Source organism: Alligator mississippiensis, chromosome 2 (assembly GCF_030867095.1).
Source record: "Alligator mississippiensis isolate rAllMis1 chromosome 2, rAllMis1, whole genome shotgun sequence".
Lineage (NCBI taxonomy): Eukaryota > Metazoa > Chordata > Crocodylia > Alligatoridae > Alligator > Alligator mississippiensis.
The window spans coordinates 252898650-252912519 of NC_081825.1; the positions used below are offsets into that span (position 1 = coordinate 252898650).

At 40.9% G+C, this 13870-nt stretch overlaps 1 protein-coding gene across 3 annotated transcripts in view; it reads left to right on the forward strand.

Annotated features, from left to right (window-relative positions):
- SCFD1 (sec1 family domain containing 1) overlaps positions 1-13870 on the forward strand; it is a 122133-nt gene that overhangs the window by 13194 nt on the left and 95069 nt on the right. For all 3 annotated transcript variants that reach the window (XM_019488789.2, XM_059723016.1, XM_019488790.2), the window contains exons 8-10: positions 700-755; positions 5373-5458; positions 10543-10642. In XM_019488789.2, the coding sequence (XP_019344334.1) occupies positions 700-755; positions 5373-5458; positions 10543-10642 (242 nt within the window). The remainder of the gene's footprint in view (positions 1-699; positions 756-5372; positions 5459-10542; positions 10643-13870) is intronic.

Sequence of the window (13870 nt, forward strand, 5' to 3'; positions counted from 1 at the left end):
AAATGTCTTAACTGAAAGCACTTAAACTATAAAACACTTTTGCTTTTATACATATGCAATTAGAAGCATTTTAAAATATGACATTAAAAACTTGAAATTCCAATGGAATATTTTTTTAATGAATAATAATTCCCCTTCAAACTGTTGAAAGCCAAATACGATGGTATTTTAGCAATAAAAAAACCCTTAATTATTATAAGCAAAAATTAAACTGACCTACTTAAGTGTCCAGGAGGAGCAAATGAAAATAAAAAATGTAAACAGTATAAAGTAAACAAAAGGAAAAATAGCTGAGCAAAAGTGAAACTAACTGATGTGTTTAATTGTCTAATAGGGAGGAATGAAAGTAAATAGTGTAAATGCAACAATATTTTGGACTAAGCAGACCTAAAAATAAGTAACATGAAATTAATATAATTGGTTTTTAGTATTTTAACTGGTAATCTTTTAAACTCTGTGTATTGCTACTGTATTACATGGGATCAAGCATCCATCCATTCATACTTTGGCTTTGTATTTCTGTTTATATTGATAGAAAATTACAATTGTAGTTTAAGTTAATGCCTATACAGGCAAACTTTGTGTGCAGTTGGGTGGCCTGCATTAAAAATGTAGCATCCAAAAACAATTTTAATAAAACTTATCATCTGAATTATTGTGACATAAATGTAAATAGAGGTCACTGTGTCTTTTTAATAGGAGCTATTCCTATAATCAGATGTTCAAGAGGAACTGCAGCAGAAATGGTGGCAGTGGTAAGAAATTTTTTTTAATGTGATTATTTCAAGTAAACTTGCTAAGCAGTATTTTTGTTTTCATAACTCCAAACATTTAACTATGTTCTTTTTTTTTTTTTCAAAAGAAAAAAACCAAACGATAACATTCATGGCTGGTTTTCTGTTATCAGTTACAGAAAGTACAAGGGTAGACATTGTGTGCTTAGTCGATACTCCATACCTTTTTTGAAATGTGGATGGTGATGCATGTTGCTTCAGCCTAAAAAATCTTTTATTTTCTCCTCTTCTGCTGCTTTGTGTCAGCCTACAAACCTGTTCTTTCAGTCTGGGTCAAGCAGAAGTTAGAAATTTGTAAAATATTTCTAGAAATAGTTCATATAATTCAGGGGTTCGGTTTCTATGAATTTATTTGGATCTCAGGAATTCTTGAAGATTTGTATAATTGTCAGACAGAAGTATTTTGGAGGGTGTAAACTGGTAAAAAACTAAAGGTGACTGTAATTTGAAGAGCAAGTACAGTACATTGAATTGATGAAGGGACTTGGGGGTCATGATTGACTTCAAGATGAATATGAACCTGCAATGTGATACTGCTGCTAGCAAAGCAGGCAAAACGCTTGCATCCACAGATGCTTCTCAAGTAAATCTCAGGACGTTATCCTCCCATTGTACCCAGCCTTGGTGAGGCCGCAGCTAGAGTACTGCATCCAGTTTTGGGCTCCACAATTCAAAAAGGATGTGGAGAAGCTTGACAGAGTGCAGAGGAAAGTCACACACATAATCAGAAATCTGGAAAGCAGACCTTATGAAAAGAGACTGAGAGCCATGGGACTCATAGATTTCATAGACATTAGGGCTGGAAGGGACCTCGGAAGATCATCGAGTCCAGCCCCCTGCCCAGAGGGCAGGAAGTCAGCTGGGGTCATAGGATCCCAGCAAGATAAGCATCCAGTTTGCTCTTGAAGGTGTTCAATGTAGGCGCTTGAACCACCTCCGGTGGCAGGCTGTTCCAGACCTTGGGGGCTCGGACAGTAAAGAAATTCTTCCTTATGTCCAGCCTGAAATGGTCTTGCAGTAGTTTATGACCATTCGACCTAGTCGTCATCCCTTGGGGCGCTCTGGTGAACAAACGTTCCCCCAGATACTGGTGGTCACCCCTGATAAACTTATAGGTGGCCATCAGATCACCCCTGAGCCTGCACTTTTCCAGGCTAAAGAGTCCCAGGGCTCTCAGCCTGTCATCATAGGGTCTGCTTCCCTGACCTCTGATCATGCGTGTGCCTCTTCTCTGGACTCTCTCAAGCTTCTCCACATCTTTTTTGAATTGTGGAGCCCAAAACTGGATGCAGTGCTCCAGCTGCGGCCTCACCAAGGCCGAGTACAGGGGGAGAATGACGTCCCGGGATTTGCTTGAGAAGCATCTATGGATGCAAGCCAGCATTTTGGTCACTTTACTAGCCGCAGCATCGCACTGCAGGCTCATGTTCATCTTGTGGTCAACGATGACCCCCAAGTCTCTTTCTTTCCATAGTGCTAGCCAACATAGCACTGCCGTGCCTATAAGGAAGCTGTGGGTTTTTCTTCCCAAGGTGGAGAATCTTGCATATATCGGCGTTGAACACCATCAGATTCTCGTCCGCCCACTTGCTGAGCCTGTCCAGGTCAGCCTGGATCCACCCGCCTGTCTTCTGGTGTGGATGCTGTGCCCCAAAGTTTGGTGTCATCGGCGAACTTGGCCAGTCCGCTTCTGACTCCAGTGTCCACATCATTAATGAAGATGTTGAACAGTATGGGTCCAAGGACAGAGCCTTGGGGGACCCCACTGGTCACAGGACACCATGATGAGTAACTTCCATCAATTACTACCCTCTGGGTCTGACCACAGAGCCAATTTTCCAGCCAGTGGATTTTCCAGACTCTTCAGCCTGGAAAAGCACAGGCTCAGGGGTGATCTGGTGGCCACCTATAAGTTCATCAGGGGTGCTTACCAGGATCTGGGGGAACGTCTGTTCACCAGAGCGCCCCAGGGATGACAAGGTCAAACAGTCACAAACTCCTCTATGACCGTTTCAGGCTGGACATAAGGAAGAACTTCTTTACTGTCTGAGCCCCCAAGGTTTGGAATAGATTGCCGCCGGAGGTGGTTCAAGCTTCTACTCTGAACGCCTTCAGAAGACATCTGAATGTTTATCTTGCTGGGATCCTATGATCCCTGCTGACTTCCTGCCCCTTGGGTAGGGGGCTGGATTTGATGATCTTCCGAGGTCCCTTCCAGTCCTAATGTCTATGAAATCTGTGAAGAAAAATCTATCCTTCCTTATTACGACATTGCCTAGCAGTTAGAAGATTTATTATTTTTTAGATTCATTTTCAGCTGCAATTAGTCTCGTTTACATATTATTTTATGACTTAAGCACTTTCATTCTAAACGAAAATATTAAAATTACATAAATACAGTATTCAGCTGAATCCAAAATGGCTTTGAATTTAAAACAAACCTCCTAATAATTAGCTTCTTTACACGGAAAGTTATAAATTTCTTACAGTTTTCCATGTATTAAATATAATTACTGGGGGGGTTGTGTTAAATTCATCTCCCCCACTGCTGCAGCAGGGAAAGCAGCCATGGGAGGGCAAGCTACCAAATTCCCAGCCCTTGCCCGCCCACATGCCTGAACCTGCTACCTTTCCCCTTACCCCGACCACTTGCCCCCCTGCTGCCATCACTGTTTCCCAGGCCACTTAGTCACCTGCTGCCTAACCCCTACTCCCCCAGTCACTTGCTCCTCATACTGTCTGCCCACCCATCCTGCTTCGCTCCTGCTCCCCACATTCCTCCCCATGCTGGTGCCAGACAGCAGCTGCCTACCCCAGCCAGTACTCAAATCCAAGATGAGGCTTGTATTTCTCAACATAGATTTAAAATAATTGATTTCTAAATCTTGCAAGTGATAAAACTTAAAATGAACCAAATGTGACCAATGCTGCACGTTAGGATAACAAGAGTTTCTGTTTGCTGTCTGGCTTGTAGTGGGCACTTCACTCACACTCATTATTTTGACAGAAAAGTTAGTGAAGAGCCAGCTATGCTGAATCTCTTGGACACCCTATTCTGGGCCTGCAAAGTAGATTAGATTTTCTAGGCTCGCTTTTCCTTTGGCCAGACTTTCTCTCATCACCTTCTGAATGGCTGAGACCTGCTCTGCAAATTGTTTCTTGACGAGCTTAACTCCAGCATTTTTTTCCCTAGCTCTAACAAAAGAAGCCAAAAATATTTCTATCTTTATATTTTGTTCCTTTCTCTAAAAAGTGGCTAGTGATTATAACAGTTTTGTAAGCAAGGAGAGTAATATTGAAGAACCCTCTGGCCTAGTTTGGGAACTGTCGAGACACCCCTACAGGTTAAATAGAAAGGGAGTTGGCAGCTTCTGGAGTGATGATGCCTAATTGGGAGAGGTACTGAAACTGAATTTGAGGGCTGAGATGAGAATTTAAGTTGCCACATGAATGGGGAGCTAATTTGGACAATTGACTTGCTGGAACAGGGGAAGCCTGGGATGGCCATCCTGGGCTTCCCCTTTACCGGCAGTAAATAAGGCATGATAGGATCTGATGCTGGATCCCACAGTCATGCCTCCTGCCATACATGTGTGGCATGGCAGGAGGTGTGATTGTGTGGATCACGTGTTAAATCCCATTACGCCTTTACCTGTATGTGTAGAGGGTCCCTAAATAACAAATCTGAAATGTTCTACAACTGATCTTGTGAATTCTTGCTGCTTCATGATATCAGATCAGAGTTAAATACCTTATAAAATCATTTAAAAGACGCTTGTAAATTAATTTTGTTCAAGAAATCATAGGGAGGTTGCCTAACATTGTCCATTTTGAAATAATTTTGGAGGATTAGTAAGAAAAAGGTCTATAGTAATATTTGAAAGAGGAAAATAACCCTCCAGCTAAAGAAGTTCCTTTTTTTGGTCTCATGAAATTCCTTTCATTTTTTGCTTAGAGAGAAGTACTGACCCTTAACTTGCTTGCAGTCGATACAAAAATCTCGATGGGTGTGTGAAGGTCAGGTTGAAGTTGCTTCTGCAGCAATACCTAATAGCTGTTTCCTGAAAAGGGGAAAGTGCTGGACTCAGGTGTCCATGCAACCCTAATTGTGCTATCTTGTATCCATGTCCTGAATTACATATTCAGTTATTGGTTTTTTTTCCACAAGATAGTATCATACTCAATGCACTGTTTGGATACGTGGAGGAGACATAATTCAGATTTCCTGGTCAACTGTAAATCTAGAGCTTTCTAACTTCCAGTGCTTTATTTTGCTAGTTGAAATAGTGTTTTTAGCATAAGTTCTTAAAGAGATGTTCCACTTCAGTTAGATTTAGATTACTTAGACAATCATGAGTTTATGCAGAACTATTGAGATAGCAGTGTGGTAATTGTGAAGATTGTCTGGAGTAAGTTAGTGTAGCTTAAATATGATCCATAGAAAAATTAAGCTGATTTGGGTAATTGGTTTGTCATAGGATGGTACCTATCTGTCTTAAATATTCATTGCACAAACTGGTAAGGAGAATTGCTATGCTTGCTAGCCAGTGAAAAGGTACTTTACATTTCCTTTTTCAGAAGTTGGATAAGAAGCTCAGAGAGAACTTAAGAGATGCCAGAAACAGTCTTTTCACAGGGGATACACTTGGGGCTGGACAGTTCAGGTATTGTATTAATGAGTTTTGTTTTGTGTTTTTAATTGCAGTAATTCCAGTAGGCTTATAGAAATCAAGTTTTCATTGCGCTTAATCATTGGACAGATGAATGTAAAGATGTGGATCATATCCTGACTGGTTTGTTTTTATGAAGACTTAAAAATATCATTAAGGAAAATAAAAATTATTCTTCATATTTTCCTTTTAACAGCTGTTTAGGAGTAGGAGAATGTGCAGCCCTACAATCCTGAACTAAAACTTTTCTACATAATTAAGTAAGCTGACCATGTTTTTTATCAGCTCCTCACCCAGAAAGATCCAATACCCTGCAAAAGCTTCTGTCACATGAACTTCCAGAACAAAAAAATGTGTTTCATGCTTTTTGCATACAGAGGTATTCACAACTTTACTTTTATCTAGTCAACACAAAATAAATTAGCTGTTTTATCAGCAAAGGGTCCTGCCAGACGTCATGGGATTTTGACGGTTCAGGTGAGCCTGTTATAAGGGGTGGCATATGATAAGTCTTTCTCTAAGCTTACTTGGACCCACATTGTTCAGGGCTTTCAAGATTGTCACCATTATCTTTAGATTATGTGAAAAAGAGACCATCTGTGAAGATCTCTGGGGTAATGGTAGTGCTTGTACCCCTGATGCTACTCCTGATAGACTCCAGGAGTAGCATTGAAGAGAGCATATTTAAATCGTTCTAGCCTGTAGATAAGAAAGGTGGGAGAACCATCATAAGGACTACACCAACGAAAAATAATTGTAAACTTGTGGCCAGGTGTAAAAGAGTAATAATGGGCTGCTTCTGTGTAGAAGCAGAATGCAGAGGTTGGAGTAATTGAACCATAGGATTCCACAACTGTTGTGCACAGCTTGTTCCATTGTCCTACAGTTTGGGATTTTTTTGAAGATTTTATCTAAATCTGCTTGTCAACAGTTTAAAACCATTGCTTCATGTTTTGCCACCTGTAGTAAGGGAGGATAGTTGCTATACCTTCTCTTTCAAATATTTCAAAACTGGTCACATGCTGCTTCTTTTTTTAACCACATCGTATTGCTGACTCATGTTGAGTGTCTGACCAGCCAAAACCTCCAGATCCTTCTGAGCACCACTGCTGCCTAGCCAAATATCTCCCATTCTCTGTTTGCATATTTGGGGGTTTTTTTGCCTCAGAGATGTTATACTTTACACTTGTGTTTGAATGTAATTTTATTGTTTATAACCCAGCTCTCTAGTCTAACAATAGCCTTTTAAAAGAAATCCACTTTTGTCCTCCAAAGCATTTTGTATCATGTACCCACTTGACCAGGAAACTATCTAGTCCAGCATCCAATTTGTTAATAAAAATGCTAAACGGCACCAGAGTCAGAATAGACCTCTGTAGAACCCTAATACAAACTACCTGCCATTCTGACTTTAATCCACTTATAAATGCATGTGTTTGCTGTTACTCAGCCAATTATGGTATCCTCTTAACTCTAATTCTGTGTAGCCCACATTTCTCTAGATTGTTCATGAGAATGTTATGTACAGAGATCCTGGTTTTCCCTGATAGAAAAATTGCAAATCCTCTGATAAAAAACCCAAAATCCGCTATTACAATTAAACCCCCCACGTACACACACAGTCCCCACAACCCTGCTGGTGCCCCTCACTCCCCCCACAACAGCCCCACAGACACAAACATGCAGGCACAAAGACACACACCCCAGCAGGTAAGTGTGGGGGGGGGAAGGGATAGGGTGGGGCAGGGGAAAGGGAAGGGACAGGGGGGCGCAGATCGAGAAGTGGGGAGTGTCTCTCTGCCTGCTCCCAGGAGTAGGGGTGGGGGGGCGATGGCAGCAGTGCCCCTTTGCGGGCTGCACACGGGGGGCCAGACAAGGAAATTCGCACACAGTGGCCGCCACCACACTGCTGCACTGGCCTCCCACAGCTGGCTGCACAGCACCATGGGCAAGCTCCACGGGCACAGCTCTGCAGGCAAGTGACAGCGCAGGGTGGTGGTGATGGCGGCTGCGTGCCACCCGGCTGGCGGGGTGGGGAGGCTCGCATGCAGCTGCTGCACCCCATGCCGCTTGCCTACAGAGCTGTGCTCGCGGAGCCATGCAGCAAGCCATGGGAAGGCAGTGCAGGGCACAGCAGCTGCCACCGTGTGCAAAACCCCCTGTCCGCAGGCACGGGTCTCCCCTGTCCACAGGTTTCTCTGCTAAAAGGGAGAATCCACATTTTCTCTGATAAAAATGGTAACTCTGTGGTTTTATCCATTTTTCATTGGGAAATGGAATATCCAGATCCCTAGTTATGTGGGACTGTATTAAAAGCCTTGCTAAAGTCTGTTAGCTCCACCTTATCCGCAATCACAAAATCAATTACCTCGTCAAAGGAGGAAATCAGATTGATATCTCATGATTTGCTGTTAACAAGTCTGTTTGGTATGAAACCCTTTCTCATTCAAGTGTTAACATATTATTTTATAATTTTCTAGTCATTTCTTACATTGAGATGAGATTTCGTCTATAATTCCCTAGGTCCTTCTTCATAAAGATGGATATTATATAAGCCAGCCTCCAATTCATCTGTCATCTCTGCTTTTATAAATATTGCTAGTGGTTCCATAATCTCTTCGGCCATTCCTTTCAGCACCCTGGAACAATTTTTGGGAGGACCTGACAACTTAAATCCATTCAAATTTGTCTAAATCTCTCTAACCCACTCTTTACTAATCATGATTAGCAGCCCTTCTGCTTTGTCACTTCTTTTTATTATGAAGACAGGCAAAATAATAATTGAGCAGCTCTGCCTTAATAACTCATCATCATTATTGAGCAGCTGGCCTGCAGTCTTCTTGGTCTCTTTTCTTTCTGGCATATTTATAGAGTTTTTTTGTTGTCTTTAATATCCTTTTCCTTTTGTGTGTTGCCTTTGCCTTCCTGATTTTTGTCCTTGCAAGTTCTTACCAATGCCTTGGTGGCTCATCCGTCTTTCTCTTCACCTGTGCTTTTGATTTTGTGGAGCTGTCAGCCTTCTGCAGTAGTTCTTATCTTTATGCTGTCTGGGAATAGATTTTCTTGAGTGTCCAAAATGATATCCTTTAAAAACTGCTAACCCTCCTAGACCCTTCTTTCTTTTAGCCTGTTCTGTGGTACCTCACCTACTTTTTCTATGAGTTAGATGGCATCTGTCCTTTTGAGTCCAGTGTCCGTAAGAGTTGTTTTCTTCTAATGCCTTCCCTTTCTTTGAATCAGAAATGCTATCATAGTAGAATCGTTTCCTCACATTTTTCCTGTCATTTTCAGGTTTGCAATTCTTCCTTATTGGCCAGAAAAAAAGGTCCAAAATAGATGGATCCCATATTGTAGCCTTGTCATCTACATATGTTAAAAATTTACTCGACGTTTTATGTTTTGTTGCATTATTATTCCAGCTGATATCAGGGAGATTTAAATCCCCCACTAGTACAATTTTGTTAATTCTATTTGGAGGACTAAATCATCATTTTGTTCAGATATGTCCAGTAGGTATGTTGGAAAGTGCTACGTAATACCTCATAGTTCTTGGCTTTGGAGAGTTTTAGTTGTAATTCATTTGCTTTCTTCCACAAAACAAGCTAGTTTTCTAGATTCTGGTCAAGAAGTTAAGCTGTAGTATCTGGTTGCAATGAAATGGAAGCATTTTCCAAAGTACGTAAGACCCATTTCAGAAGTGATGTAGGCATATAGGAGCTTTAGCTGCATTTCCTTTTAATGAGACTTAAGTACCTAAGTTATTTGAGCAGTTTTCAAAATTTTGTCCATGGAGTTGAGCATCAACATATTGCTGACAGTGCAAATTAAAGGATTCATTTTTAGATTACTTCATATACAAATCAGACAGGAAAAGTGACACAATACATAGAAACTTCCTTGTGAGGATGTGGCATAACAGTTGTCAAAAATTATACCGAAGACATTTTGAGAAGAAGCAAACCTCTTGAGCCTGTTCATCTTCCCATCCTAACACTTTCCACAGTTGATCAGCTTGTTTCAGAAGCTGCTAACAAACATAATTTAGTTTTCTTGCATACTTAATTGCTGTCCATAGATAAAAAGTGATTATCATTCCTCAGTGCCAGTAGATGCTCATTATGGATGTCATCATGACAGACATGCACTCTCCCAGAAGAAACTCTCTTGGGAGTGATTTAACTGTGGTTGTTCTGAGGTTTGGGGGGGAGGGGGTTGCTTCTTTTTTACTTTGTGAGGAAAAGCCTGAACATCTATAAACTTGTGTTTTTTCCTGGGAGAGCAGTGACTATCCCAGGAGAAACTGAAAGTCTTTACAAGGCCTAAGCTAATAGGTTGTTAGTGCTTATTATTTGACTTGGATTTAAAGTTGTGTGGATGTTAATACAGATCATAGCAATTGTTTTTCTGTATCAGACACACATCCTTCTATCCAGTATCATATATCTGGCACTGGTCAGCCTAGATGTTTAAAGAAAGATGTGAATGGGAGGACTGGAAAACCTGTAACAGATGAATTATTAAATAATCTACCAAGAAGGGAAATTTTTCTAATACCATTTAGTTAGGATTTGGCTTTTGCGTAGAAGTAGGAAATGGAAGACAGCAAATATTATTTTTGAAACTAGGAATACTGCATTTTACTTCATACCACATACCCCCACATAAGACATGCACCTTGTTTTGGAAAGGCAGACTGAAGAAGAAAAAGATTTTTCCAAAGTCATGGCCAAAAGCTGACCACATGGAATGGCTCACTGGCTGCTCAGCCAAAAACTACTGCCAATTTGGCAATGGCTGTCAGAGGGTTAAAACTGTTGCTCTTTGGCTGAAGAGTCCACACCTGCTGAATGCTAGCTAGAGAAAAGGGAGAGGACAGCCCCCATCGGCCATTCTGGCATCCCTGTGCTTCCATTCCTATGCAGAAATCAGGTTCCCTTAAGGCATGAACCCCAATTTTAGAGGGGCAGTTCTTGCAAAAAGGGTGCATGTGGTATGTGATTAAATATGGTATTCCAACTGTTTTATATATATACACATATATAATGTTAAAATTTACTAACAACATGTCTTGTTTACAGTTTCCAAAGGCCTTTATTAGTCCTTGTTGACAGAAATATAGATTTAGCAACTCCACTTCACCATACTTGGACATACCAAGCCTTAGTGCATGATGTACTGGTAAGGCAATAAATTTTTTATTACTGAAAGTATAATTACACAATTATATTTTTCATTTGTCATTAAACTTGATACCAGTTTCAGTCGATGATCAAAATCTGCTGTGTATTAAATTTATTTGTATGTAACTGGACTTATGTATATTTGGAGCCCTTTCTACAGAGGAAAGTTGCAAAAGAGCTGTTATGGTCTAACTGTTATGGGTAAATTAACTGAGAATGATTCGGATGAGCAAAACTCTTCAGCTTTAACAATGCTTCATCCTGGGTTGATGTTCCAGGGGGTCTTTTAAATTTCTGTCATTCTCAGTTTATTTACACACAGTGATAAGAACATAACATCTGCTGTCCTTTTAAAAATTCCCTTTTTGAATGGGCTCCAAATATATGTGTCCACACCCTAGGTTATTTCACTAAAAAAACATTTTGGAGGACTTGAGAATTTTGGCATGACAGTATTTTTTAATTATCTATACATGAAATGTTGGTGTAGTTAAGACATTGGTAATATAGTAATGCACTTTTTTTTTCAGTAGCTCCTAATCCTACGCATAAACTGTAGGACACATACGATGTAAGTTTCACTAGGATCTATTCCAATCAAGTTTTCTTTGTGGCTACGTCTGTACATGTGCTTTACTGCAGAGTAGACTAGCTGTGGAGTAAAGCATCACCATCTACATGTGCGACAGTATTAAGCTGCAATAAACTGGTTTACACTGCAGTAAGATAGTACTGTCAGGGATAGTACTATCTTACGCCAGGGTAATTTACTGCAGTTAAACACACGTGTAGACACTGGGTGTAAATTGCTTTCAATCAGCCCAGCTAGCACTGGGCCAGACTCCTGCCTACCACCTAACCACACGGCTGCACATTTTCAGCATCCTCATGCCCTAGCCAGCACTTCTGCCACCCAATGCCACTACCAGGAGCCTGGGGCTGACCTCCCATGCCCCTTGCCACCCCAAGCCTGCTGTGCCTCATCTCTAATTGCTGTTGTCTTGGGAGCACATGTAGATGCTGTACCCAAGAGTAGTTTACTCTGGCTCAAACTGCTCCGGAGTTTATTGCTTCACATTCATTGCACGTGTAGACACACCCTATCAGTATGAAAATGTTTAGCTTAAATCAGGTAAGTCTAAAGTGGGCAAGAGGAGGGTTTCACAGTTCAGCTGCACCCTCTTTAACCTTCTAACATAGTTGTTTTTTTCTAAATCTTGTTCCTTTTCCTCCTCGCCTTCCTCTGTGAAGATACATGCTTACGACAGGACGTTGTTATATAGGATAGGGGTTGCCAACCTATGTCCCACTGAATCATTTTATCTGGCCTACATAGCCAGGGGTCTTCAGCAATGGGGAGAAGCAACAGTACTATGAGGGGTAGCACTGATTGTGGCAGGGTTGGTAGCAGCCTGCGTTTCAAGTGAAGTTCTGTTGAGGCGATGCTCTGCTCCAAAGTGTTACTGACCTCTTTGCTTGTTTGGATGTTTGTGAAATATGAATATTATAATGATTTCATTCTATGGATTCTAAAAAACGATTCTATACTGTTTTCATAGCTTTTAAAACAACTCTTGGTATCAGATTGATATTTTAAATATTTTATTACTTTACCATTCTTTTCCACAAGATGGTGTAGATGTTCCATACATAGAAATACCAAATGGTAAAAGACCTTGCTGAGAGAACATGCATTTTATTGTTAGAATCAGGTGGGGCTTACAATATTTACATATTGGTTTTCAGTGAAAGGCTTTATTTATATTTGTTTATATACATAAAAAGGCTGGAAAGGACTATGTGAGATCTTAAAGTCTAGCCTCCTGCTCAAGGAAGGATCATACCTGATTAAGCCATCCCAGCTAAGTATCTGTATACCCTTCTTTCAAAAATTTCCAGAGATTGAGATTCCATAACTTCTCTAGTTAGTCTGTTCCAATACAACATCTCTAGATAGCCTGCTCCAATGCTTAATCATCCTTATACTGAGAAAGTTCTTCCTAATCTCCAATTGAAATCTCGTGTGATGAAGCTTGAGACCTTTGCTTCTATGGTCATAGAGATGAACCCATCTCCATTCTAATATTATAAAAGCCTAAGTCTGTCCATCTGTCTGTAACACTTTATTCGCACTCTGATTAGCTGACGGAAATAGCCAATCAGAGTGCTCCAAGTGTGGGGGAGCGCTGCCATGATTCCGAAGCCGCACCGAGGACCGGACAGAGGATGGGGGAGCCGAGGCTAGCAGCGCTGCTGGCCTCGGCTCCCCCACCCCACTCCCTGCAACAGGCAGAACAGTGGCAGCATGGAGCGTTAGGTGGCATAACTCCATCCCAGCTGCCTCTGCCCCCTGTCATTCTTGACGGGCAATTGGCTAGTCTCTTTATAATTTCCCTTTAGATATTTGAAAACTGTTATCAAATCCTCTTTCAGTCTTCTCTTCTCCAGACTAAATAACCCTCGCTCTTCCAGCATGTCCTCATAAGTGAGCTGCCCTGCACATGGATTTAAACTTGTTAGGGTGTGTGGAGCTCAGGATCATGTTCCTAGGCTCTCTGCATGCTTCAGTAAGCACAGCATTGGGAACTGGTTTTAAGTGTGTACCTTCCTGAGCAGGCAGTTGCACAATTGGGATCTGATAAATTTTTACCCCTGATACCAGAAATGTCATGTCCTGCCATGCTTGTATGGCATGGCTGGAACTGAGGTTGTTGGGATCAGGGATCAGATCCCATTGCACCATAAAATTAATGTCTGCCAGTGGCCTAACAGTTGTCCTTCATTATTTTATTGTTGAGATTAATATGAACTCTCTAGTTTATAATAATAGCAATATACCTGTCTATAAGATCAGCTTTTTTGAATTGCATAGCGGCACATATGGCATCATCTAAAAATGATGCGTCATGCTTTTGAAGATTTTGGTCTCTCAGGATAGTCTAGGGCTTTCTAGAATTCTGTTCTGTAGAGTACATTGTATGTGTGCTGCATGTACACATTGCAGGTAATAGCAGTGTCTGAAAAGACACTGCTTTTTTGAGGCTGAAGTCCTGTTCAAAATATCATCTATTTTAGAATGTGCATGATGTGATTTGACATCATCTTTAATATAGTTTGCATGTTTTATGAGCCCATGTCCATTGGAAATGTAGCTAAGTGATCTACCTTACATATCAAGGGGAGTAATTCAGTTTCAAAACTATATATGTTATTCAGTTTTTAAAAA